Source organism: Physeter macrocephalus, chromosome 13 (assembly GCF_002837175.3).
Source record: "Physeter macrocephalus isolate SW-GA chromosome 13, ASM283717v5, whole genome shotgun sequence".
Taxonomy (NCBI): Eukaryota; Metazoa; Chordata; class Mammalia; order Artiodactyla; family Physeteridae; genus Physeter; species Physeter macrocephalus.
Genome location: NC_041226.1, coordinates 81,539,397 through 81,562,491, shown reverse-complemented (window position 1 = coordinate 81,562,491; position 23,095 = coordinate 81,539,397). Strand labels below are relative to the sequence as shown.

The window sequence follows — 23,095 nt, the reverse complement described above, 5'->3', positions numbered from 1 at the left end:
CCTGGAGATGTCTGCTTTTCTTGCATTAACCGTAACCTTTGGATGTTCCCACTACCTGGCCTTTGTTGCAGAAACTCCTGTATGTCCTGGCTCCCCGCGACCTCTTCAGAGGAGCCCCTCTGAGCCTTCCGAGAGGCTGCGTCCCGGGCTGGAGTCCTCAGAAAGTCCACCAAATAAAACAATTCTCAACATTATTTGTTGTGCGTTTTTTTGCAGTCGACACCAGCAACGTGTCCTCCGCAGCCGGGCTGCTTTTCCCTTTTCCCTGGCTGCACGCACACCTTCTCCTGCCCCCAGATGTCTCCTGACTGCTGACCAGCGCGTCCATCCCTGTTTATTAGACGGGAGCCCCCCGGGAAGCACTTTGCAGGGACTCGGAGCTCTTGGCCTGAGAGCTGTTGAGACAGCTGCCCTCCCAGACCCCAGGGTGGCCTTGAGAGATGGCCCGCTGGCCTCGGGTGCCCTCCTGACCTCCCACTTCTTTCCTCAGCATCCTCGAGTGCCAGGGCCTCCCCATCGTGAACGGGCAGTGTGACCCCTACGCCACGGTGACCCTGGCGGGACCGTGCAGGCAAGTACAGCCCCGGCTGGGAGGGGGGCGAGGTCGGATTCCCCACTCGGGAAAGCAGGTGAACCAGACGAGGGTATGCAATTTTAACTTCCTTCTGTTTATTGCCCTAGAGTTGCTCTGTAAAAAAGAGAGCCTTTCGGATCTTCACGTTGGGTATCTTTGGCTCAGTAAAGGGCCCTGATTTGCATGCCGTCTGGGGTTGGAGACAAACAGACACGCCCGTAGGCCACGGTGCCGTGCGTGCCGGGTGGCCCAGCCTCAGCCAAGAGATTCGGCATCAACAGTGTTTGTTTTCCATCCTGATCCTTCCCCCCTCGATTACAGGTCGGAAGCAAAGAAGACAAAAGTGAAAAAGAAGACCAACAACCCCCAGTTTGACGAAGTGTTTTACTTTGAGGTTGGTGTTCCAGTGGCACAAGTGCAGTTGAAACGCACACCCCAGGGTCTTTGGCAGAAAGACCCTCAGTCGCTTACTCCTGAGAGTTCGGGGGTGCTGTCCCCCGACGTGAAGACCCCCTCCTGCCCTGCAGCTCGAATTCCTAGGAACTGTCCTTCCTTCCCTGGGCAGAAAGGCTGTTTGTTGCTTCCAGCATGACCCGGTTTTGAGTTGAATGCTGACAAATTAATACTTGCCCAATTATCCAGACATTGATTGGTTTGGTTTGATTTGATTGCTTTGGGGTTTCTTGGTTTTTGCCTGCCCCGCCCCCAGTCTTCCCTGAGCAGTGGAGAGAGGCTTGCTCCACCGGAAGTAGTGAGGGTCTTAAGTCAGAAGAGGAAGTGCATTCAGATGAGAGCCCCCGGCTGCCCCTCAGATGTGAACCACCAGCCGCTGGCTCCGCGGCCGCGGCCCCGGTGACGCGCAGGTGGCCGTTCTGCCCCCGCAAGGGCCGGCAGAGATGAGCGCAAGGGCGCCTTGCTCCCAGGGCAGCCAGGGGCAGCAGGGGCCTGACGGTCTCCCTCCGTCCCCCAGGTGACCAGGCCCTGCAGCTACAACCGCAAGTCCCACTTCGACTTCGAGGACGAGGACGTGAACAAGCTGGAAATCCGGTGAGCAGGAGGCGCGCGGGTCGAGATTCCGGCTCGGCGGGGCGGCCTGATTTCCTCCCTCCTGCTTGCTTTCTGCTTTGTCTTTAAACACTGGGGAATGGATCGAAAGGAACTTCAGTTTTCTGGATTATTTTAACGTGAGGATGTTGGGTGGTGGCGAAAGGGCAGAGGTGGCGTGTGTTCGCTTGGCGGTATCTTGCGGGCTGCAGGCGGAGGCTCCGAGCCCCTCTGCGTGTGCAAGGCCCGGCCTGGCTCGCCGTCCCGCTGCCTCGGGGGCCTCGCTGTGCCAGGTCGCAGCGTCCGCTGGGGGACTCACCAGCCCTCTTGCCACGCCGGCCGCAGCACCGCCCCCACGTCGGGACAGATCGTAAGCCTGAGGCTGGGCTGGCCGCGTTGGGGCTGATGGGCCCTGCTCACGAGAACCGTAGGGGTTCTCCAGATTTGACGTCACTTAAAATCTGCTTTCCCGTGGGTCAGGGTTTCCCCAGGCGCCTGAGCTTTGGGAGCTCAGAGCGGGCAGAATCGGGTCCCTCCCGCGGGCCCGGCCTCGAGCGGTGACAGGCCATGGGGGTGGGGCTCTGGGCAGGCAGCTTGTCCCTCCAGGGGCCTGAACTGCTCGACGTCACACTCCGGCCGTGCCCAGTGTGGCCTCAGGCCCCGTCCCGCCCTGCCCCGGGTTCTCTGGGGAGAGCTCGGGGGCGCAGGGACCCCGGCCCTCCTCGCCGCCCGGTAAGAGGCCCTGCACACCTGCTGTTTTCCAGGGTGGACCTCTGGAACGCCAGCAACCTGAAGTTTGGGGACGAGTTTCTGGGGGAGCTGAGGGTCCCGCTAAAGGTGCTGCGGCAGTCCAGCCCCCACGAGGCCTGGTGAGGGCACCCGGGGCCCCGCAGCGGCCTCCGCACGGGAGGGGGCCGTGCCAGCCGTGCCCCGCCGCCCTCCAAACCCTCGCGCGTCCCGGAGACCGGCATCCTGTGCCCCGTCTCCCTCTCTCATCTCCAGGGCACCCGGTTCCCTTTCACCAGGGCTTCCAGGTCACATCGCGTGACGGGGAGAAGATGCCAGTCTCGGCCGCTCCGGCCCCAGCCTGGCTTCACTCCCCACGTCCCCGCCACAGACGCTTGGGCGGGGGCAGGTGCACGCACCCCAGGCCGCACACCAGAGCCCCGCATGCCTGCAGACCCGGGTGGGTAAAATTTGGGTCGAGTCCTGGGGAAACTGGAATTCCTGATTCAGTGCCCCAGGCGACCCTGCTCAGCCAGCAGCCGGCCTCTCGACGGGGCTGTGACGGCGGCCCCCGGTGGCCAGTGCCTCAGCCCACGGCGCGCCGCCCGGCACGTGCGCTCAGAGCGGCCGGGTGCCCGCAAGGCCGCCGGCTGCGCCGGGACAGGGAGAGTGTCCGTCAGGAGCACCGCTGGGTCCCGTGTGCCCGGGGCCGCCCGCCCTGCAGCACAAGACCCCCCCTCCGGCGTGCACTTATGAGGGTGATTCCACCCGGGCTCTGCTCAGTGCTGGCCGCTGTCGGGTGTCAGTCTTCAGGGGTAAATTATTCTACTGCAGTTCCTAAACTGCGCGTGACCCCTTCCCCTGTCCTACCTGTTCCTCCCACCCTCCCGCTTCCCCGGCCCAGCGTGTGGCTCTGTGTGATCAGCGCAAAGTACACACTGTGGGGAATGCCCCTGCAGAGGCTGCGGGGGTGTCAGTGGGGGACCCCCCAGGTGCCCGGACCCTGCGGGGGTGTCAGGTGGGGGACCCCCCAGGTGCCCGGACCCTGCGGGGGTGTCAGTGGGGGACCCCCCAGGTGCCCGATCAGGGACACCCCCAGGTGCCCGGACCCTGCGGGGGTGTCACATGGGGGACCCCCCAGGTGCAGGGACCCTGCGGGGGTGTCAGGTGGGGGACCCCCCAGGTGCCCGGACCCTGCGGGGGTGTCAGCTCAGGGACCCACCAGGTGCCCGGACCCTGCAGGGGTGTCACATGGACGACCCCCCAGGTGCAGGGACCCTGCGGGGGTATTAGGCAAGGGACCCCCCAGGTGCAGGGACCCTGCGGGGGTGTCAGATGGGGGACCCCCCGGGTGCAGGGACCCTGCGGGGGTGTCAGGTGGACGACCACCCAGGTGCAGGGACCTTGCCGGAGTGTCAGGCGGGGGACCCCCCAGGTGCAGGGACCCTGCCGGAGTGTCAGGCGGGGGACCCCCCAGGTGCAGGGACCCTGTGGGGGTATTAGGCAGGGGACCCCCCCAGGTGCAGGGACCCCGCGGGGGTGTCAGATGGGGGACCCCCCCAGGTACAGGGACCCTGCAGGGGTATCAGGCGGGGGCCACTGAGGCAGAGGAACCTAAGCGGGGTGTCCTGCAGAATCTCCCAAGTCCCTTTGCCTCAGACCCCCAACACAGCCTGCGACGGGAGGACCACCCAAGCGGGGTCCCTGGGGGAGCTGCTGCCTCAAACTGCCTTGCTTGTCCATGTGTCCTGCACCAGGTACTTCCTTCAGCCCCGGGACAACGGCAGTAAGAGCCTGAAGCCGGAAGATCTGGGGTCCCTGCGCTTGAACGTGGTTTACACGGAAGACCACGTCTTCTCCTCCGACTACTACAGCCCCCTGCGGGACCTGCTTCTGCGGTCGGCGGACGTGGAGGTACCTGCGTGCTCGTGCACCGTAGCCCCCGCTTGGGCCTGCCGTGTGTTCGGGACCACCTGGGTCTCCCTCTGCTGGGGATGGGAGCCCTCACGCCCCCCGCAGCGACAGCCACAGGACCCGGCGTGGCCCACGCCTGGCGCTCTGTCTGGCCGTGACCCCAGGGTCACGGCCCTGTGCTCACCGGCCCCGTGCTGTGGGGCGTGGGGGAGGCGCAGACCCGCCGGGCGCACGCAGAGCAGGGGGCTGGGCCTGGGGCTCGCCTCCTTCACGCCCTGTCTCCCCAGCCCGTCTCGGCGTCCGCGGCCCACATACTGGGCGAGGTCTGCAGGGAGAAGCAGGAGGCGGCCGTCCCGCTGGTGCGGCTCTTCCTGCACTACGGCCGGCTGGTGCCCTTCATCGGTGCCATCGCCAGCGCCGAGGTCCGGAGGACCCAGTGAGTGCCGAGCGCGCCCCGAGCCCCTCCGGGGGTCCGGCCTGGTGAGGGGCTGGACGGGGGTCTGGGCGGCCAGAGGAAGCCCCACGGGTCAGGGTTCCTTCAGAGACACACTTGCTCTTTTAAAACTGCGCCTTTTCTCCTGGGAACTGGGAGGCACGTGGCACGGAGCGGTGAGCCGGGCACCGGGTGCCTCGGGGGCGGCTCCGTTCCTGAGGCTGGGCCCGCGGGCCTTCCGGGGAGGTGGGTTCTTCTGCTGGGAGTGGCTCCCTGGGACCGTTGGCTCAGAAAGATCCAGAGCGTGCCCTGCTGGAGGTGTCGTGAGGTTGGGCTTCACCTCCCGTGCTGACCCCATCAGGCCCTGAGAAGCAGAGGAGGCCCTCAAAGCGTGGGGGGGGGGGGGCGCATGGGGCTCAGAAAGATCCAGAGCGTGCCCTGCTGGAGGTGTCGTGAGGTTGGGCTTCACCTCCCGTGCTGACCCCATCAGGCCCTGAGAAGCAGAGGAGGCCCTCAAAGCGTGGGGGGGGGGGGGAGGGCGCATGGCTGCCGCGCCGCGGGGACCCGGCGGTGGCCGCGGTGGGTTTGCTACACGGGCGCAGGGCTCAGGGCCCCGCTGCGAGGCGTCGGTCAGGTGGCCTCCCTGCCCCCTGGATGCCTCCCTGTCCGACACTGCTTTCCAGGGACCCCAATACCATCTTCCGAGGAAACTCGCTAACGTCCAAGTGCATTGACGAGACGATGAAGCTGGCGGGCATGCACTACCTGCACGTCACCCTGAAGCCCGCCATAGAGGAGGTGAGGGGGCGCTGCTGGCGGGCCGGAGAGTCCCGAGGGAAGGGCAGGTGACACAGAGCCCGCAGCCCCGGGCCCCGCCTCAGCCCAGAGCTGTGGCTTCCACGTCAGCTTCTCCCCGGCTTCCCAAGGGGACCTTCTGATCATCCCAGAATCTTCCTTGTTTTCTCAAATTAGAAAAATACTTAAGCAAGTCCCTCATTCAGCTAAGACAGAATGACACGCAAGAGAAAAACTGGTTCTTCCGAGGACGCCTCCTTCCCCGAATCCGCGGGGCCAGAGAGACAGCCCTGCCGCTGTTCCCCCCTCACCCCAAACCCCTGCCCCGGGCCAGACACCCTGGGAGGAGTGACCCTCCATCTCTTACTGACCCCTTCCTGGGAAGGGGTGTTTCCCCCAGAACAGTTTCACCAAAACACAGGTCCCTTGCGGTCCTTGCGGTCCTTTGAGGGAACTGAGGATAGATTCTGGTTTGATCTGTGAGCCAAACCCTGAGAGCACGTGGAGGTAGAACGTTAGTAAACCGGTGAAGCCCCATCCCGGGTCGGCCCCCGCGCTGCAGTCTCGAGAAGGACCGCCCCTCCTAGGCGGGGCCTGCGCTGCCCCTCCCGCTCCAGGCCCGCCTCGCCCGCTGTGACCCCGCCCACCTGGGCTCCGCTCGGCTCACGCGCTGCGTGTCCTCAACGCTCTCCGCAGATTTGCCAGAGTCACAAGTCCTGTGAGATCGACCCCGTGAGGCTGAAGGACGGTGAGAGCCTGGAGAGCAACACGGTGAGGCCCGGCTCGCCTCCGGCGCCTTGGACGCTGCGACCCCCGGGATGGTGGGCGCTGCAGGCGCCTGAGCTGCCGCGTTGTCGGGGGACCAGCCCCAGCGCCAGCCACCGCCTCCCCTGCTCCGCGCCCGGCCTGCGCCTCCCGCACCCATAACCGGGAGCCTCCCATGGGTTTGGGGCGTCTCCCTCAGCGCAGCAAACACGGGTCCCCAGCCTGGGCGCCCTCTGGCTGCTCCCGGAGCTCTGCCCCGATTTTTAAAACAGCTAAGTCCCTGTTTTCATCTTTCCGTGTGGTTTCTTCACGCGAATCACGCCAAGTCTTTGCCTCTGAAGAGCAGAGACCGGTGCTGGCATTCGGGAGGTCACATCGCTGCGGGCGCTGCCTCTAGGCCGTCGGTCGATGTGGGGGACACCGCGTGCTCCCTCCACCCGCATCCCCGGGCGGTTGCGTGGGTCACTGTGATTGCAACGCGCTGCTGCTGACCCGCGACGGGAAGTCTGTCTTTGCTGCTCTGGGGCCCCAGCCCCGCCCTCGCCCCTCCCGGCGGCCGTGGGGCACGGCAGCCCAGGGGAGTCTGGAGCAGACAGCACTGAGCGCCCCCTTTGCAGGAGAACCTGCGGCAGTACGTGGACCGCGTCTTCAGCGTCATCACCAAGTCGGGGGTGAGCTGCCCCACCGTCATGTGTGACATCTTCTTCTCCCTGCGAGAAGCGGCCGCCAAGCGCTTCCAAGGTGAGGGCTCGTGGCGCTCGCACCCTGGGGACGCCCACACCCCTCACTGGACGGAGGCCTCCAGGCAGAGGACGGACGTTCAGGGCCCTGCAGTGAGGGTTCTCACCCCGTCGCCGCTGGGCGGGGTCAGGCCCCAGCATGGGGGCTGCACGGCGGGCAGGGCCCCCCGCTCCTGTCCGCACTCGCCCCTGTGTGAGTTGGGCCCCAGCCCCACCCGGAGGCCACGGCCGAGCTTCGTCCCGGTGGTTCCCGGTCTCTTCCTGGCCCCCGGTTATCCCCTGCGGCTCCAGAAGCCCCGGTGAGTCGGCTGTCTGCGTGTCCCGGCCACAGATGACCTGGACGTGAGGTACACGGCCGTGAGCAGCTTCATCTTCCTGAGGTTCTTCGCTCCAGCCATCCTGTCCCCCAACCTCTTCCAGCTCACGCCCCACCACACGGTAAGCGAGCGTCTGTCCCGTAAACCAGTCAACCAGACCTCCTGGCCGTGCGGCCCCCCGGACCAGCAGGTGGCCCGGGCAGTTCCCGCGAGCCGGGCCGGGGAGGTGTGGAGGTAGCCCCAGGTGGTGACTGGGTTGTGAACGTGCCCCATGCCCTTAAGTCTCTGTCTCAGGAAGGTTTCAAGACTTTTTAATCAAAGTTGTGTTGTTAAAACCGCTGGATGCTGTGAGCAGGGCTTTTTGTGTGTGTGCACTGGCCACACACAGGAAGATGGAGTATGGATATTCAGTCATCGTTCAGGCCGCGTGGTCAGCAGATGATTTCTGAGCTCCCACCGTGAGCAAGGCCCGAGCCCTTGCAGAGAGAGTGCCAGGGGGCCACAGTGCTAGGCGGAAAGCCCAGGGTGATGGGCCCATTCCTGGTTTTGCTGGTTTTAAATTAAGCCTGTGAACCGCGTGGAGGGTGAGGGGCCCCCAGGCTGGGTCCCCGGGAGACTCAGCCCCCGCGTCGCCAGGGGGATCCGCTCCTTTGCTGGAAGTGTGGGGTCTGCGGTCAGGGGTGGCCTGAGAGCCCGCATCTCAGCAGCTCCCAGACCACGTGGGTTGGAGGGTCCACAGGGACCTCCGAATCCAGCGTTTGCGGGCTCACCCGCGAGCTCACGGACGGCGCTCGCTCTGGGCAGCTTTTAGGGGTGTCGTTCGTGTCGTCGGCGGCGGTTCTGGGCTCATTCACGACTCAACTGTGAGGCCGTCCCCTTCCCGTCTCTGGCAGGACCCGCAGACGTCGAGGACGCTGACGCTTGTCTCGAAGACCATTCAGACTCTCGGCAGCCTGTCCAAGTCCAAGTCTGTGAGTCACTGACTTGAATTCTCTTTTCAACACGAAGGAGGAGGAAGGAGTAGTCAGATGAGGAGCAGTCGCTGCCCAGTCTCCCCACGAGAGGCTGCGACATCACTCTTCGGGGGGGGGCCAACGGCACTTGGTGGAGACGTCCCCTGTGGGTGGAGATGTCCCCTCTGGGTGGTGACCGTCCCCTGTGGGTGGAGATGTCCCCTGTGGGCAGTGACTGCCCTCTGTGGGTGGCAACCATCCCCTGTGGTCAGTGACCATCCCCTACCGTCCCCCGTGGGCAGCTAACACTCCCGCCGCCACGTATGGATCCACACACCGTGTCCCCTTGGCTGTAGGGGCTGCCTAGCCCTGCCACACAGCCGGGCGTCCTCGGCCTGAGCACCTTAAGGAAGTCGGGGTGCTGCCTGGTGACCGAGGGCTCGTCTGCACGGAGCCAGCGATAGCCCCCTCCTTCCCTGGGTCTGAGCTCGTTTTACCCCTTTTGGTGACAAATCTGCGTCTCCCCTTCACGGGGGCTTCCTGGAGACGGACGGTGCGCCAGGGCCCCGAGGATCCAGCCCGTGACAGCAGCAGCGGTGTGGGCTCCGGGTACCCCGCACACAGGCGGTGGCGTGGCCTGTTCCTCAGGGACGGGCCTGCCGGGCTCCGTCTGGAAAGGGGTGAGCCCTGACCTACAGGATCACCCCCGCCCTCCCCATTCTGTCCTTCGTGGGGCGGAGTGACCCAGGCTCTCAGCACTGCAGACAAGCAGCCCCTGCAGGGCAAACGCTCGGCTTTCCCCGAATCCGAGGGACACAAAGCCGTGGGCCAACGCTCTCCTCCGTCCGTCAGCCCCAGCGTTTGTCGGCTGGAAGCCCAGATAAACAGGCACCTGCTGGGCTGAGGTCTGCGCAGACTCGCTCGTTTTCACTCCCAGGGTAGCAAAGTGCCCGCGTGCGGACACAGGTGCCCCCGGGTCCCTCTTGCCGTTGCCCCAGCTCCTGGAGGTGAGGACCCCTCCCGTCCCAGCAACCGCGTCTGGGAGCCACGCGCCGCGCAAGGTGTTGAGTCGCGCGTGACGAAGATCTCACCGAGGACCCCGTGTGGTTCGCTTTTTGAACACGGCTTGAGTGGGATCCCCCCTGCGGCGTTTGGCGAGCCCCGGCGGCTGGGGTCGGGGTACTCGGCGCCCCGGACAGCATCCACCCCTGCGTGGTTTGCTGTTCAGCGCCTGTGGCCGCACTCTAGGTCTTTCAGGTTCGGGCCAGGAGGCCTTAGGCCTTCATTAAGTGACCTGTTTCATCGTAGGCCAGTTTTAAGGAATCCTACATGGCCGCGTTCTATGAATTTTTCAACGAGCAGACGTATGCCGATGCGGTGAAAAACGTAAGTATCGGCGCCGATTAACGCGGGCTCACGGAAGCAGAGGCGCTGGCTCGGGGGGGATCCAGACGGTCGTGGGTATGGAACTGAGCGGGGAGGCCCCGTGGGCGCAAGGCCCGGGAGGGGAGCCGGGCTGGCTCCCAGCTCCACGAGAGGACCGGGCGGACCGCCAGGTGTTACCTGAGGCCTGGCAGCCTCTCAGGAGCAGTAACAGCTGTGGGGTGCGGCCCGCCCTTCCCGGGAGGGGCCGGGGGTTCGCGTAGGGCTGGAAGCGTCTCAGTCTCAGCAGAGACAAGACCCCATGGTCCTCTCAGAGGGGCCCCCGCCCGGCAACTTGCTTCTCAGGGTCTCCGCTCTCCTCTGGTTCCGGGGGGAGATGCAGGGCGCCCAGGCACTCTTCCTACGAAGGTTCCCCTTTTAACCACCCGGTTTCTTTCCCACTTCAGTTCTTAGATTTGATCTCATCCTCCGGGAGACGAGACCCCAAGAGTGTGCAGCAGCCCATCCTGCTTAAGGAAGGGTAGGGCTGGCGGGAGAGAGGCAGGGTGGGGCTCCCAGGCTGGCTGAGCGCCAAGCGGCGTCCCTGCCCGCGGGGCCGGAGGGCGTCCAGACCCGTCTGGGGCCTTGGTCCGCGCGGGAGAGATGCCCCAGGGCTGCGCCATGGCGTGCTTTCACTCCTGTGCCTGTTCTCTGCTGAGGCTGCGAGTGGAGGAATGCCCGTCTGGGAGCAGAGTTTGAAGCGGGGGGAGACTGAACGGCCCCCAGATAGTCAGAGGCTTCTGCCCGGGTGGCTCCCCCACCCGTGTCCAAGGCCCCCCCGCCCTCCGTCAGCCCCTCGCTCAGAAGCGTCCCCCGTCAGGGGCCCAGAACACAGGACGCAGCAGAGAGCCGCTACCTCTCACCTCCTGTCTTTGCTTCCAGAGCACACCTGCGGGGCTGGGAGCCTGCCGCCGGCCCTTTCTTTGGGAGCGTCTCTTGTCCATGCTTTCAGGGTGGGCGGTGAGGGGGGTGCCCTTTGTTGGAGCTCAGATAGACCCACGGTCATCACCAACTCGTAACTTGGAGTTGACACCGGCACAGGAGCTAAACTTTTCAAGGGTAGAGACCTTTGCCTTTTGATTTTTAAACCCTGTCACTTGGAAATAAAATCATAAGATACTGAAATCCCACAGTCTGCATCGAGTATCACAGGTACGGAAGTGGCGACCTGTTGTGATTTTGCAGGCTTTGATTTTGTGACTTTGGGCTGCTGGAGCTGGCGGGCGGGGCGGACATGCCCCCAGCCCTAAGCTGCTCACCCACCCGCCTGCGCTGTTCACGGCAGGTTCATGATTAAGAGGGCACAAGGGCGAAAACGCTTTGGGATGAAGAATTTTAAGAAAAGATGGTTTCGCCTGACAAACCATGAATTTACCTACCAGAAAAGCAAAGGTAACAAGAATGCTTCGCTCTTTATTTGTTCTCACGTATTGTATTCCGCGGGACCAGGGCCTCGCCTCGGCCCCTGTGGAGGTACCGGCCGCTCTTCTGGGGCGGGCGGGTCCTTACACGGGAGGGGGGCACCGAGGGGGTGGCCTGGGCGTCGTGGGGAGCGGGGTCTCGGGGTGCACGCTCTTGTCCTGTGTGGGTGGCTCTGATCCAGATCACAGGATGTCCCCATGGAAACGCGGGGTCGGCTTCTCAGGGACCCGGGTCCTGTTGGGGGCGAGCGCGTGAGGCCGGCGTCACCTGCCTTCGAGGGGAGACCGGCCCCTCCTGGCGGCTCACAGGCACACTCTGCCACAGGGGACCCGCCTCTCTACAGCATCCCCATCGAGAATATCCTGGCCGTGGAGCCGCTGGAGGAGGAGTCCTTCAAGATGAAGAACGTGAGTGCTACCCCATCCCCACTCGGCCTCGCTGCCGCCCCGCGTCCGGCACCTGCTCCCAGACGCTTGTGAGCTGGCAGCCACAAGGTGCTGCCACGGGGCAGAGAGCCCGACCCTGCCTGCTGGGTCGGCCGGGACCCGCGGGGTTTCTCTAAGACTTTTGGTTTAGATTGAGTCTTGCATCTCCGAGCTCCAAAAATAGAGCAAGGGTTGCAACCCCTCACCGCGAGCGGTTGGTCGTTTGCACTTGTCCTGTTTGCTGAGTTGAGTCCCCGGCCTCCTCCCGTCTCTCTCCGTGTAAATGTGCCTATGTCTTCTGAGCCATGTGTATCTTCAGTGTATTTCTTAAAAACAAGGCCATCCTTTATATAACTCTGTGCAGCTGCCAGAATCAGGACACCCAACCCGCACGCAGCGTTACTACTGACCCACCATCCAGCTGTCCAGTGACATTCTCTAAGCCGTTGTTTGTCCCAGGCCAACACCTGGTACTTGGTTCTCTGCTGTATCCTTAATCGGGGACATTCCTCAGCCTTTCTCTGTGTTTTGTGGCCTCGGCATTTTTGAAGCAGAAAGGCCAGTGTTTGGAGACGGCCCTTGGTTTGGGTGTGTCAGGGGGTCGGTGTGGCAGCTTCAAGTGATGCGTTTTGTAGGGACTCCCTCAGATGTCGCACAAGTGCTGGTGATTTGTATCAGGGACCCATGGCCCGGGGTCTTTTGGGGACCTGTGGCCCGGGGTCGGCCGGGGACCTGTGGCCCGGGGTCGGTCGGGGACATGTGGCCCGGGGTCTGTCGGGGACATGTGGCCCGGGGTCTGTCGGGGACACGTGGCCCAGGGTGAGTCAGAGACATGTGGCCCGGGGTCGGCCGGGGACATGTGGCCCCACTGGATGCGTCAGCTCTGCCCCGTCTTTCTCGGCCACACGTGTTTTGCCTCTCTTGTCCCCTCGCTGCATCTTGTCGCTCCCTCCTGCCCAGAGCCTTTCTCTCCCCCTGGTGTTTGTTGGGCTGTGAGGCCCCGCAGGACCCCATTTCATTCAGGGCGGAGCCCCTCTTTGGTGAGACCACGTGAGTGCTCACGTGGCCCGGATCTGGCCGTGGGAACGGCACGGTTTTTGCTGCCCCTGTAGCTCCCCCTCCGGGCACACGCCGTCCACGCAGTCGGGCCCCACGGAGGTGCCCGCGTCTGCAGGAGCCGCGCGTGGCCTGACCGGCGAGAGCGAGCAGCTACCGATCAGCTTGGTCATCCCACAGTCAGACTTTGGGCGGAGGCTCTGGGGGACCCTGCCATCAGGTCCGCCTCTGCTGACCGTCCAGGAGCTTGCAGACAGCTGGGGAGCCCCTGCTTTGCGTCCACTTCCCGACACTGTGGGCCCCGTGGTGGAGGGAGGCTGGGGGGGCGGTGCCTGAGTTCTCGTCGCCGAGCACCTCCGAACGCTGGGAGGAGGAAACACTCCTGCCCGCCCCCGCCATCACCACCGTGTCCCCTGCCGTCCCCTCCGAGGGGTGGTCTCGTGGGGACGGCCCCTGCAGCCTCGCGCGGTCACCGGGGGGCGCCGGCCCCGCGCCCCACCTCCGCAGGCCGCCAGCCCGGAGCCCCATCTGAGGGCTTTTCTGGGTTGTCTGTTTCCACTAGAAAAGCTGCGCGCTTAGGTCCTATGTGTCCCAAGCCTGTTCCCGTGCCTCTTTCTCTCTTCCTAATTTTCTAAATATTTTTTATATTTTTCAGTTTCGTTAGATATATTTTGTACAAGTCACGTGCAGTCGTTCTTGAAGGAAGGTGGGGCTGTAAATAATAACTAAGAGTTAAAACTTCAAATCCTACAAATTCTTCCCTAGTCTTCCGGCCTTAAAGAGACCCCAACCCGGCGCTGGCTCCCGACCTTGGCTCCTGGTCCCGCCCCAGGACAATTTGAGGCCATGGTTTGGGCCGGCAGATGGCCCCGGGGCAGGTGCGGGCGGGTGTCTGGACCTGAGGGAGGTTAGCACCCTCGTCCTGCCCCCTTGGTGGGCCGCGTCCTGCCGCGTGTGTCTGCACGGCACCCCCCAGCCCTCCCCCGGATGGGGCTGGGGGCGCTGTGCTCTCAGCCGGTGGCGTCCCCCACGACCACAGAGGGACACAGTGTGGAAAATACCCCGGAAGCAGCCATGAGCTGCTTCGTTCCGTCAGGGTTACAGTGATTCCCTAATTTTCTCATCGGCCTGTGTTTTCCCGCTGCCTTCCCCAGAGGCGGCTTCCACGCACTAACTACCAGGCCAGCGTCCTCTTCCGTTTCTGAGACGTCTTCGAAGGCCTGTGGTGTGCCGGGCCCTGGCGGAGGGGCCAGCCTATGAGGACGATCGGAGCAGACTGCTCCCTCCAGGGCCTTCCCTCCGTCGGGGATCGCAGCCACGTACAGATCATGCAGTCTGAGGCCTGTGCGACGGTGCATGTGTGGGTAGGGTGGGGCTGGGGGGAGCCTTGGCTGTTCGCTCAGGAACTTGGACCCAGACCCCTCCCAGAATCCTTCGAATCCTGTTCCTCCTCCCGGGCACACCGCCCCGCCTTGCAAAAGGCCACCGTGGACTTTGACGTCCCGACTCCTGGCCTCCCACGTGCCCTCTGACAAGTCCAGCCTGACAGCCTCCCAGGGCTCGGGGCTGCCGACCTCCCGCCCTTCTGGATGCAGCCGGGCCTGCGTCTGCTGGGAGCACCTGACCCTCGCTGCCCCCAGGGCCTTTGCACCTACTGTCCCCTGCTGCCTGCTTTACCTCCCTGCTTTCCCCACTCAGCTTAATTAACTCTGGGTCGCCCGTCTGATCGCAGCTGGAGGATCGTTTATCTCGAGGGCTCGCTCCTGACCTTCCTTTTGGCCTCCTCGCTCACACAGCCCCTGTGCTTTGTGTTCAGTCTTGTCTTTCTTGGTGGCTGGGAGCTCACGAGAGCAGAAACTATGTTTGGGCCGCTGTGTCCCCAGGACCTAGGACAGTGCCTGGTACTCAGGAATGTTTGTTGAATGAATAATAAACAGGAGAGGCAGTGGAGGCTCCGAGAAGCCTCACGGGGGAAGTAACATCTGCCTGGAAGGAGGAGGAGGGGTCCCTGGAGTGGTCAGGCTTGAGTGGGGGGAGTACATTTCAGATGGACAACAGCACGTGCAAAGGCTGGGGCAAGTCTGGGGATGCGGACGGGAGAGTGGGCAGGGTGTGCTATGGCGTCTTGTACAAAGCCCATCCCGCTCAAAGAAGAAGGAGGCCCAGAGAAGCCAACGCATCTGTGTAACGGCCACCTCCCACTTCAGGCGTCCTGGGGGAGGCAAGTGGTGCAGCGCCTTTGCTTTTCCAGGGGGACCCCAAGGCCCCCGAAAGGCAGCGCCCTGGCCCAGGTGACCAGGGCTGACCCAGCCGAGCCATGCAGCCTCCTGTGTGCCCGCTTTGCTCCCGCTCGGCCCCAGGCTGGCTGGCGTGGACGAGAGTGGCCCTCGCAGTTCAGGCAGCAGGCCCTGCCGTGGGGCCCCCTGAGCCCGCTCTTGCCCCTCAGATGTTCCAGGTCATCCAGCCCGAGCGGGCGCTGTACATCCAGGCCAACAACTGCGTGGAGGCCAAGGCCTGGATCGACATCCTCACCAAGGTGAGCCAGTGCAACCAGAAGCGCCTGGCCGTCTACCACCCGTCCGCCTACCTGAACGGCCACTGGCTGTGCTGCAGGGCCTCCTCAGACACGGCCGCCGGCTGCTCCCCCTGCACCAGGTAGTTGTGACTGGTACCCCAGCCCCGGTCGGGGATAAGTGCGGAGTTGGGTCCCCCGTCTTTAGTGACCTTTAAATAATCAACGCCACAATTGACCCCTCCTCCTCTCCGCCCGCTCTCGCGGTGTCTGGGCAGCGGCCTCCCAGCAAACATCCAGCTGGACATCGACGGGGACCGAGAGACTGAGCGCATCTACTCTCTCTTCAGCTCGTACATGAGCAAACTCGAGAAGATGCAAGGTGAGGCGGAGCGGACGGGGGTGAGCCCTGGGGGCCGCCAAGGGCTGCACGCGGTGTCATCATTTATAGCGCTGATGGGGAAAATGTTTCTGCAGGTTAAGTGGCTATTTGGGGGGCAGTTACTTTGATAACAGGTTCTATGGATCATTTTAAGATGGAATTTAGCTTGCAACCTCTGAACTGCCAAATTCTTGAGAAGATCCTGTGTCTTTAATAACCTCCCATGCCTCCAAACAAGGAATTTCATTCTTCTGTGTTTTCCAGAGGGACGTGTGCACGCGTGTGTGTGTGGACCCGTGTGTGAGTGTGCGTGTGTTTGTGCCTGCCCAGCCGCTCCAGGCATATCTATGCAACTTCGTTTTCCTGCATTTCGTTGCTCTCCATGCCCTGCAGAGTGAAGCAGTGTAGGCGGGGCAAGTCAGGAGACCAGGGGGGCGCTTGGGCTGTAGCAGGAGAGACAGATGCAAGACGAGCTGGGGGGCGGTGAGCTGTTTGACCCTGCACTGGGGCTGGCGCTTCTCAGAGCTGCTGTGAGAGATTCTGTGGTGGGCCCTGCAGCCCCCTCAGAAGGTGCCTGGAAACAAGCCTGTTGGACTCTTTTCCTTTTCGTCTCCTGGTCAGTTGTGGGCCACAGCCTGGAGGGTGCTTTAGCCATGCCTTGGTGAGCACGCAGCTGCCCGCGCATGTTCTCCAGATCCCCCACCTCCCTCTCTTCCCCAGCACCACGCGGCAGACCCCTGTGCCTTTGCCCCTGGCTAACGCCGTGTGTCCTGTGGGGGCCCCTCCCGAGCTTATCCTGCCCCCCGCCCCCCCCCCCGCGGACAGCCTGTGCAGATCTCTGTCATTACGATGATACCCTCTCAGATCTGTTCACCCGCGACACACATGACCTTGGGAGGAGAGGCAGGTGTCATTCATCCCGGTGCCTAGCACACAGGAGGGACGCAGTACCTGTTTGCTGGATGCGTGGATGGATGGGTGGATGGGTGGGTGGGTGCATGGGTAGATGGATGGACGGTCAGATGGAAAGGGGTCTTGAACACCCAGCCTCCCTCCCAGGATAGCAGTGATCTTGACAACAGGGTTCACAGAAGGTCAGCAGGGTTGGAGACCTTACCGCTCACTTCATGGAGGCACCAAAGCACTGAGTCACTTTCCAGTCTTCAGGCCTCTGCCTGGAACCTCAGTGCTTTCCGGAGGCGGATACTCTGCTGTCAGGGGCTCTCATCTCCTTGAGACCCTCGTTTATGTCGGCCAAACTGCCCTGAGCACTCAGCCCCTGGGCTGACGACATACCAAGGCCTCTCCTCTGGCACGTCAGCCTTTCCGTGCTTGGGGGCGGCTGTGTCGCGGTCGCCTGTGAGTCTGTCCCCCCGCCTCCCTCACGGCAGGGACACCCACTCAGTGTCCCCCTGAAGTTCGGTGCCCAGTGCTTCAGGTGGCGCAGGGCCGGTGCAGGGCTGGGCAGGATAGTGTGCTGAAGGGCCGCCGTGGGGCCTGGGCTGCTGGACCGAGATCACGCGGCCAAGGTCTTGCTGATGGTGGCCGGCCACCCGTCTGTGCTCTGGAAGGCAGCCTGCACCCACACCTTCCCGCAGGCACGGTCAGGGGCCTGGGAAGGTCTCGGGGTGACCTTCACAGACACGGAGCCGTGCTGCACGCGTGACCGTTAAATCAGCATGAAGCCTTTTCCCCCTCCCCCCGCAGCTCAGCCAGCCCCTCGGTGCAGCTTATCCGCTAAGGGCCACCATCTGCCCTTAGCAGGGCCCAGGACGCGCTTTTAGTCTCGCCCTTCCCATCTCGGGGCACGGACATGGGGCTCACCGTCAGGGCCTCTGTGTCCTGTGTCACCCGGCCATCGGGTGTCCTCCCGACTTTGATGTCCACCCCCCAGCGTCACCTGCAGGGGCCGCGGCTTGTCGGTCAGCAAGTCCGCCCTTGGACTGTCGCGCGTCTGCCCTGCGCTCTTCCTCGTTTCCAGGGCTGTTTTAGAAACGTGTACCCGCCGCCAGCCGGCACCGGCACGCGCTCCAGCGTTGCCCGGGCTTGGTCTGGGGAACCCCGTTAAAGAGGAGCTGGGGGCTTCCCTGGTGGCGCAGTGGTTGCGCGTCCGCCTGCCGATGCAGGGGAACCGGGTTCGCGCCCCGGTCTGGGAAGATCCCACATGCCGCGGAGCGGCTGGGCCCGTGAGCCATGGCCGCTGGGCCTGCGCGTCCGGAGCCTGTGCTCCGCGGCGGGAGAGGCCACAGCAGAGGGAGGGTCCGGAGCCTGTGCTCCGCGGCGGGAGAGGCCACAGCAGAGGGAGGCCCGCGTACCGCAAAAAAAAAAAAAAAAAAAAAAAGAGGAGCTGGGTGTTTTTGCCGCCCGGCCCCGTGGCCGCTCCGGGTCTGTTTTGGGTCCAGTCACGAATCTTGCGTCTGACGTTGGGCCCAGAATTAAAACCTGCTCCCAGCCTGGTCCTGGGACCTCCTCCCGGGTCCGTCCCAGCCTCTGCCGCCGCGGCCACCCTCCTTGGTGCCCTGGCATGGGACTCCCCGCGACGCCCGGGCCTCGGTGCGGAGCTGCTTTGGCATCCGCTGCGAGACCAACTGGGCACACGGCCCCCTCCTCTGGGAAACGGCAGCGACGGGCCCCACCCGCCAGGCCGGCCCAAGGGCTGCATGGACCAGCCCCTGTGAAGCGGTTCACGCGGCCCCCGAGCGTCCCTGCCTGTGTCCCGACCCCGCCACCGCCCGTCCCCCCGCGTGGGATCGGGGTCCTCCGGTGATTCCCATCCTGCCCCGAAGCTGCCCTGTTTCCCAGAAGGGTTCACTGAGGCTCGGGAGCTTGAGGGACCCGCTCAAGGCCAAGCAGTTACAGCCAGAGGGGATTCGGGGGGACATGCAGGCAGCCCGGCTCCAGGGCCGCCACCGGTGTGGCTCAGCCTCGCCCTGGGGCCTCCCGCCCCGGCTCTCTGCTCCTTTATCCCTCGCGTGTGGAGCCCTTATCGTCTCACGTCATGTTCCCATTTCCTTTGGAATTTTGAATCTTCCCAGGTTCCCTTTGCACAGACTTGTGATTTTTCAGTAAGAATTAAGAGGTTTCCCTTGAGTTGGAAGTAAAGGCAGCAAAGCTCTCTGTGATGGTGAACAAGCAGCACATCACAGACCGTGGTGCAGGGGCCTGAGGCCCGCTCACCTGGGCCGGGCACCGGGTCTCTCCGTGGCCCTGGAGTGCAGGACTCAGCTCGGGTGTTTGTAGGCAGGTGGGGGGCCCGGAGGCCACAGCGTGGTCTTCAGCAGGAGTGAGGTGGTCGGATGAGAAAGATACCTGTTGAGCAGGTGGGGCGATGGAGGCCCTAAGAAGCTGCTAGCGCAGACTGGCCGACAGGTGACGGCCGAGAGGATGGCTTCTTGTCCACCCTGCGCCCTGCAGGTCCCTGCCGTGGCGCGTCCTCGTACATGTGGGATGGAGCCCGGCACCCCTTTCTAAGGTGGGGCTCCTCAAACGCATCTCCCCAGACTGACCCTGGGTGACCCCGCCGGCCCGTGAACCAGCCTGGCCCCGGCTCCAGGAGCAGCCGTCTGGGAGCCTGGGCCAGGCTGCATAGAGCCCGGTCACCCTGGAGAGGGGTGGGGCCCCGGTGCTCAGCGGTGGACACTCGGGCTGCGGTTCTCGGCCCAGCTTCCGGCGCCGCACGCCTCTCCGGGGTTCAGGGTCGGCCCGACTCTTAGCGGCTCCTGTTTCGTGTGCGTTTGCGTGAGCGGTCGGCCCTTCCCCGGGCGCTCGGGGGGCAGCCTGTCCGGCCCCCCCCAGGCTGATCTCGGCCCCCTGCCCCCGACGCTGCAGAGGCCTGTGGGAGCAGGTCTGTGTACGACGGCCCAGAGCGGGAGGAGTACCCCACGTTCGTCATCGACGACCCCCAGGAGACCTACAGGACGCTGAAGCAGGTTGTCGCCGGGGTCGGGGCCCTGGAGCAGGAACACGCCCAGTACAAAAGGGACAAGTTCAGGAAGACCAAGTACGGGAGCCAGTGAGTCCGGGCTCTCGGAGGCGTGGGGAGCCAGGGAGGGGCCGCCTGGGGCCGCCTGCCTGTGGGGCGGGGCGGGCCCCCTGTCTGGCTCCGCCCTGTGGGCCGGGTCCCCGGAGGCGCCTCCCGCCCCCGCCTCGCGACCAATGTGCTTCTGAAATTAGGCCTCCGTCGTGGGCCAGCGTCCCTGCCCCTGGGAAGCACGTTTTGCCTCTCCGGGCTGGCTCTGGACCCCCCCACACACACCCCCCACCCCAACCCCGCGTCCTGGGAGGGAGGGGTCGGCCCCAGAGAGGCAGGCGCAGCCGGGCCACCTGTGCTCTGTGCCAGGGGCTGCAGCTCCGGCCCCGGGCAGTCAACCAAGCGGCGCCCTCCTCCTGCCCTAAGGGTGTGGGTGACGAGAGCCTACGAGCGCTTGGCGCCCACGGACCCCGACACCTGAGGCAGGAGCCCTGCGTGGGCCCAGCCCCCTCCCTGCTGGCTGCTTCCTTCCAGGGAAGACGTGGCTTGGGTCTGGGAAGGGGGGCTCTGGGAGAGACCCCGACTCTGGCCAGGCCGCGAGGGTGCCCAGCACCTCTGGGGACGCCGACCGTGTCTGCTGCCGGCTCCACAGACGTTCACATCACGTTCTAGACCCTTTATCACCCTCTGTCAGAACCCAAGTCGAGCGTCTAAAAACGCCTTTTCTTAAACACGGCGGAGCCCGTGAGTCACGGCTGCGCCAGCGTCTGCCAGCTAACAGGGCACAGCGCCACGGTGCTCGCTCGGAGGTCACGGTCTCCCCACGCATGAACACACGTGCCCCACACGTTGAGACCGGGGTCACGGGGTGCGCTTCCGCAGGCAGTTTTGGGCGAACTTCTTCCTGTGCTAGTCCATACTTCTCATATTTGTTACGATGAACACGCATCACAAGCAAAGGTAGGAAAAGGTGATGGCGACGACACACACGTGGAAGGCTCCTCCACATCACGAATCATTAGAGAGAAATGCAAATCACAGCCACAGGGAGGTGCCAGCTCACACCCGTCAGAATGGCCGCCACCAACAATCTACAAACCATAGCTGGAGAGGGTGTGGAGAAAAGGGAACCCTCCTGCACTGCTGGTGGGAATGTAAATCGATACAGTCACTATGGAGAACAGTATGGAGTTTCCCTAAAAAACTACAAATAGAACTACCATACGACCCAGCAATCCCACTACTGGGCATACACCCAGAGAAAACCATAATTCCAAAAGACACATGCACCCCAATGTTCACTGCAGCAGGTGGATGGACCTAGAGTCTGTCATACAGAGTGAAGTAAGTCAGAAAGAGAAAAACTATACTGTATGCTAACACATACACGTGGAATCTTAAAAAAAAAATGGTTCTGAAGAACCTAGGGGCGGGACAGGAATAAACACGCAGACGTAGAGAATGGACTTGAGGCCACGGGGAGGGGGAAGGGTAAGCTGGGACGAAGTGAGAGAGTGGCAGGGACACATACACACTCCCAAACGTGAAATAGACAGCTAGTGGGAAGCAGCCACACAGCACAGGGAGATGAGCTCGGTGGTTTGTGACCACCTAGAGGGGTGGGAGAGGGAGGGTGGGAGGGAGACGCAAGAGGGAGGAGACATGAGGACATATGTATACGTAGAGCTGATTCACTTTGTTATACAGCAGAAGCTAACACACCATTGTAAAGCAATTATACCCCAATAAAAATTAAAAAAAACAAAACAGGCGATAGCTCAGCGGCGTACCAGCCACAGGGCGGCCCACGCTCACGTTGCTCTCCCTACGCCCCCACAGGGAGCACCCCATCGGAGACAAGAGCTTCCAAAGCTACATCAGGCAGCAGTCTGAGACCCCCGCCCATTCCATGTGAAGCCCGCGGGACCCCCTGACGCAGGACGGTGCCCTGAGCTGCGCCGGGAGAGCCCGTGTTTAGGAAGGAGAGAACACCAGACCAGAGGGCAGCTCCTCAGCTTGCAAGCCGCCAGGGGTCGAGCTTGTGAACTTCTGAGGCTCCCGGGCCGTTTCCGGGTGGCTGTGCACTTGATCACGCCAGTGGCAGGCAACCTGAGCTGGCCTTTGGGGAACAGGGTGCCAGCGACATCGCGGCCTGCGGAGCGTGTGCCCTGTGCTTCGTGCACGTTTGTCTGCAGGTCTGTGGCGGCCGCACCGTGGAGCCTTCCGGCACTAACGTTCTGCTTCGACTCCGCGGGGATGTTGTGAGCGTTATTCTTTTCCTATGAGCCAGCAGTCCGGGCGGCCGCCAGCACGAGGCCTCCTGGTTTCAGCTTTTGACGTTTGTATCGGTCCTGGCCAGAGGGTCGGAACCGCACGGAGATCCCAGTTTGAGGATACCCTCGCTCTTTGGGGACACGGGGTCCTCTTGCAGAGAGATTTCCTAGGGGTCCCAGCCTTCATTCCCGAGGTGGGAGCCCCCCTGCCTGCTGCTGATACGCGTCCACGCAGCCGCCACGTCAAGCAAAGTTGTGTTGTTTGCTGTCAGTGGGGCTAAAAGTAGAATCCACGTTCGCCAATCTGGTGGGAGTTTGGGGAAGGTTGTAAAAATAGAAACGTGCATTATTTTCAAGCTGTTTTTCTTAATGTTTTTAAAGGACTGTTTTTAATTAGCTCTTTGATATAAAGTGACTCAGAACATCCAGGCCTCTACGTGCCTCCATAGGACAGAAAGGGGAGTGGTTGTGTCTCACGGCAGCCGAGTAAAGGTCCCCGAGAGAAACCGGGGAGGGAGGCAGGGAGAGACCTGGGCCAGCGCTGAGAGGCTCGGGAGCGGACGCCGAGCCGGGGGCAGCGCGCTCTGTCTCTGAGGCCCTGGGCGCTGCCACGGCTGCTGTGCTTTTGGGGTTGGGGGCCCTGACGAGCTTCTGCTGACTCCCCTGAAAGCCTCGGCTGCAGCCTGGGTTTGGAAAGGCCCTTTCAGACCCATAGGACCAGGTGCCACGTGCCCGTCTGTTGTTCAGACTCGAGATCTAGATGGCAGAGAGTAACATGGCGTGTTGTCACCAAAATGGTGGAGGAAAATGTTGCAAAAAAAAAAAAGCTCCGTATACGCAGCTACTAGGCTGCTCTAAACTGCAGTTTTTGATATGGATTTGTAATTTAATGTTTCTGTTTATAAGATACTAATGATTTGTGATGTATTTTACTGGCCAATTAAAACAGACCTTTTATTCTTTCTGAGACTGGCTTGGTTTCACATGAGTGCCCACTGATAATGCACACGTGGAGATGGGGGCGTGTGGTGGAGAGGGGCAGGAGGGAGCTGGACGACACACCTGTGATGACAGGTGGGGTCCCCCTGATGACAGGTGAGGTACCTTGACAACAAATGTCCCCCTGATTACAGGTGAGGTCCCTCTATGACAGGTGAGGTCCAGCTGTGGGGCTTTGGGTTGTGCTGGAAACCACAATGCTTCTGGGATGGAAAGGTGTGGAGTGGGGCCCTGTGAGGGCCATGAGGACCTCGGGGCGACGGAGATGGCGTCAAGCTCGAGGAGGGTGGGCAAGGCGGGGTCCCTCATGTCTCCGAGGACTCAGCAGCGGGGTGTGCGCTCGAGGGCCAGACACAGGTCAGTGTCCCGAGGG

The 23,095-nt window shown here is 63.1% G+C and overlaps 1 protein-coding gene across 2 annotated transcripts in view; it reads left to right on the top strand.

Moving 5' to 3' along the window:
• RASA3 (RAS p21 protein activator 3) overlaps positions 1–22,767 on the top strand; it is a 97,299-nt gene extending 74,532 nt beyond the window's left edge. The window contains exons 1-19 of one of the 2 annotated variants that reach the window (XM_024117439.3): positions 496–571; positions 896–968; positions 1,545–1,621; positions 2,383–2,487; positions 4,102–4,258; positions 4,546–4,694; positions 5,375–5,489; positions 6,183–6,257; positions 6,869–6,992; positions 7,323–7,429; positions 8,202–8,279; positions 9,570–9,647; positions 10,091–10,164; positions 10,969–11,075; positions 11,430–11,512; positions 15,033–15,241; positions 15,377–15,480; positions 19,309–19,492; positions 21,290–22,764. In XM_024117439.3, the coding sequence (XP_023973207.1) occupies positions 5,433–5,489; positions 6,183–6,257; positions 6,869–6,992; positions 7,323–7,429; positions 8,202–8,279; positions 9,570–9,647; positions 10,091–10,164; positions 10,969–11,075; positions 11,430–11,512; positions 15,033–15,241; positions 15,377–15,480; positions 19,309–19,492; positions 21,290–21,365 (1,356 nt within the window). In that variant the 5' untranslated portion in view covers positions 496–571; positions 896–968; positions 1,545–1,621; ... (2 more) ...; positions 4,546–4,694; positions 5,375–5,432 and the 3' untranslated portion in view covers positions 21,366–22,764. Of the gene's footprint in view, positions 1–495; positions 572–895; positions 969–1,544; positions 1,622–2,382; positions 2,488–4,101; positions 4,259–4,545; positions 4,695–5,374; positions 5,490–6,182; positions 6,258–6,868; positions 6,993–7,322; positions 7,430–8,201; positions 8,280–9,569; positions 9,648–10,090; positions 10,165–10,968; positions 11,076–11,429; positions 11,513–15,032; positions 15,242–15,376; positions 15,481–19,308; positions 19,493–21,289 lie in introns of those variants that run through there. The other variant, XM_024117441.3, reaches the window with a different exon arrangement.
• Positions 22,768–23,095: the final 328 nt, after the last annotated feature.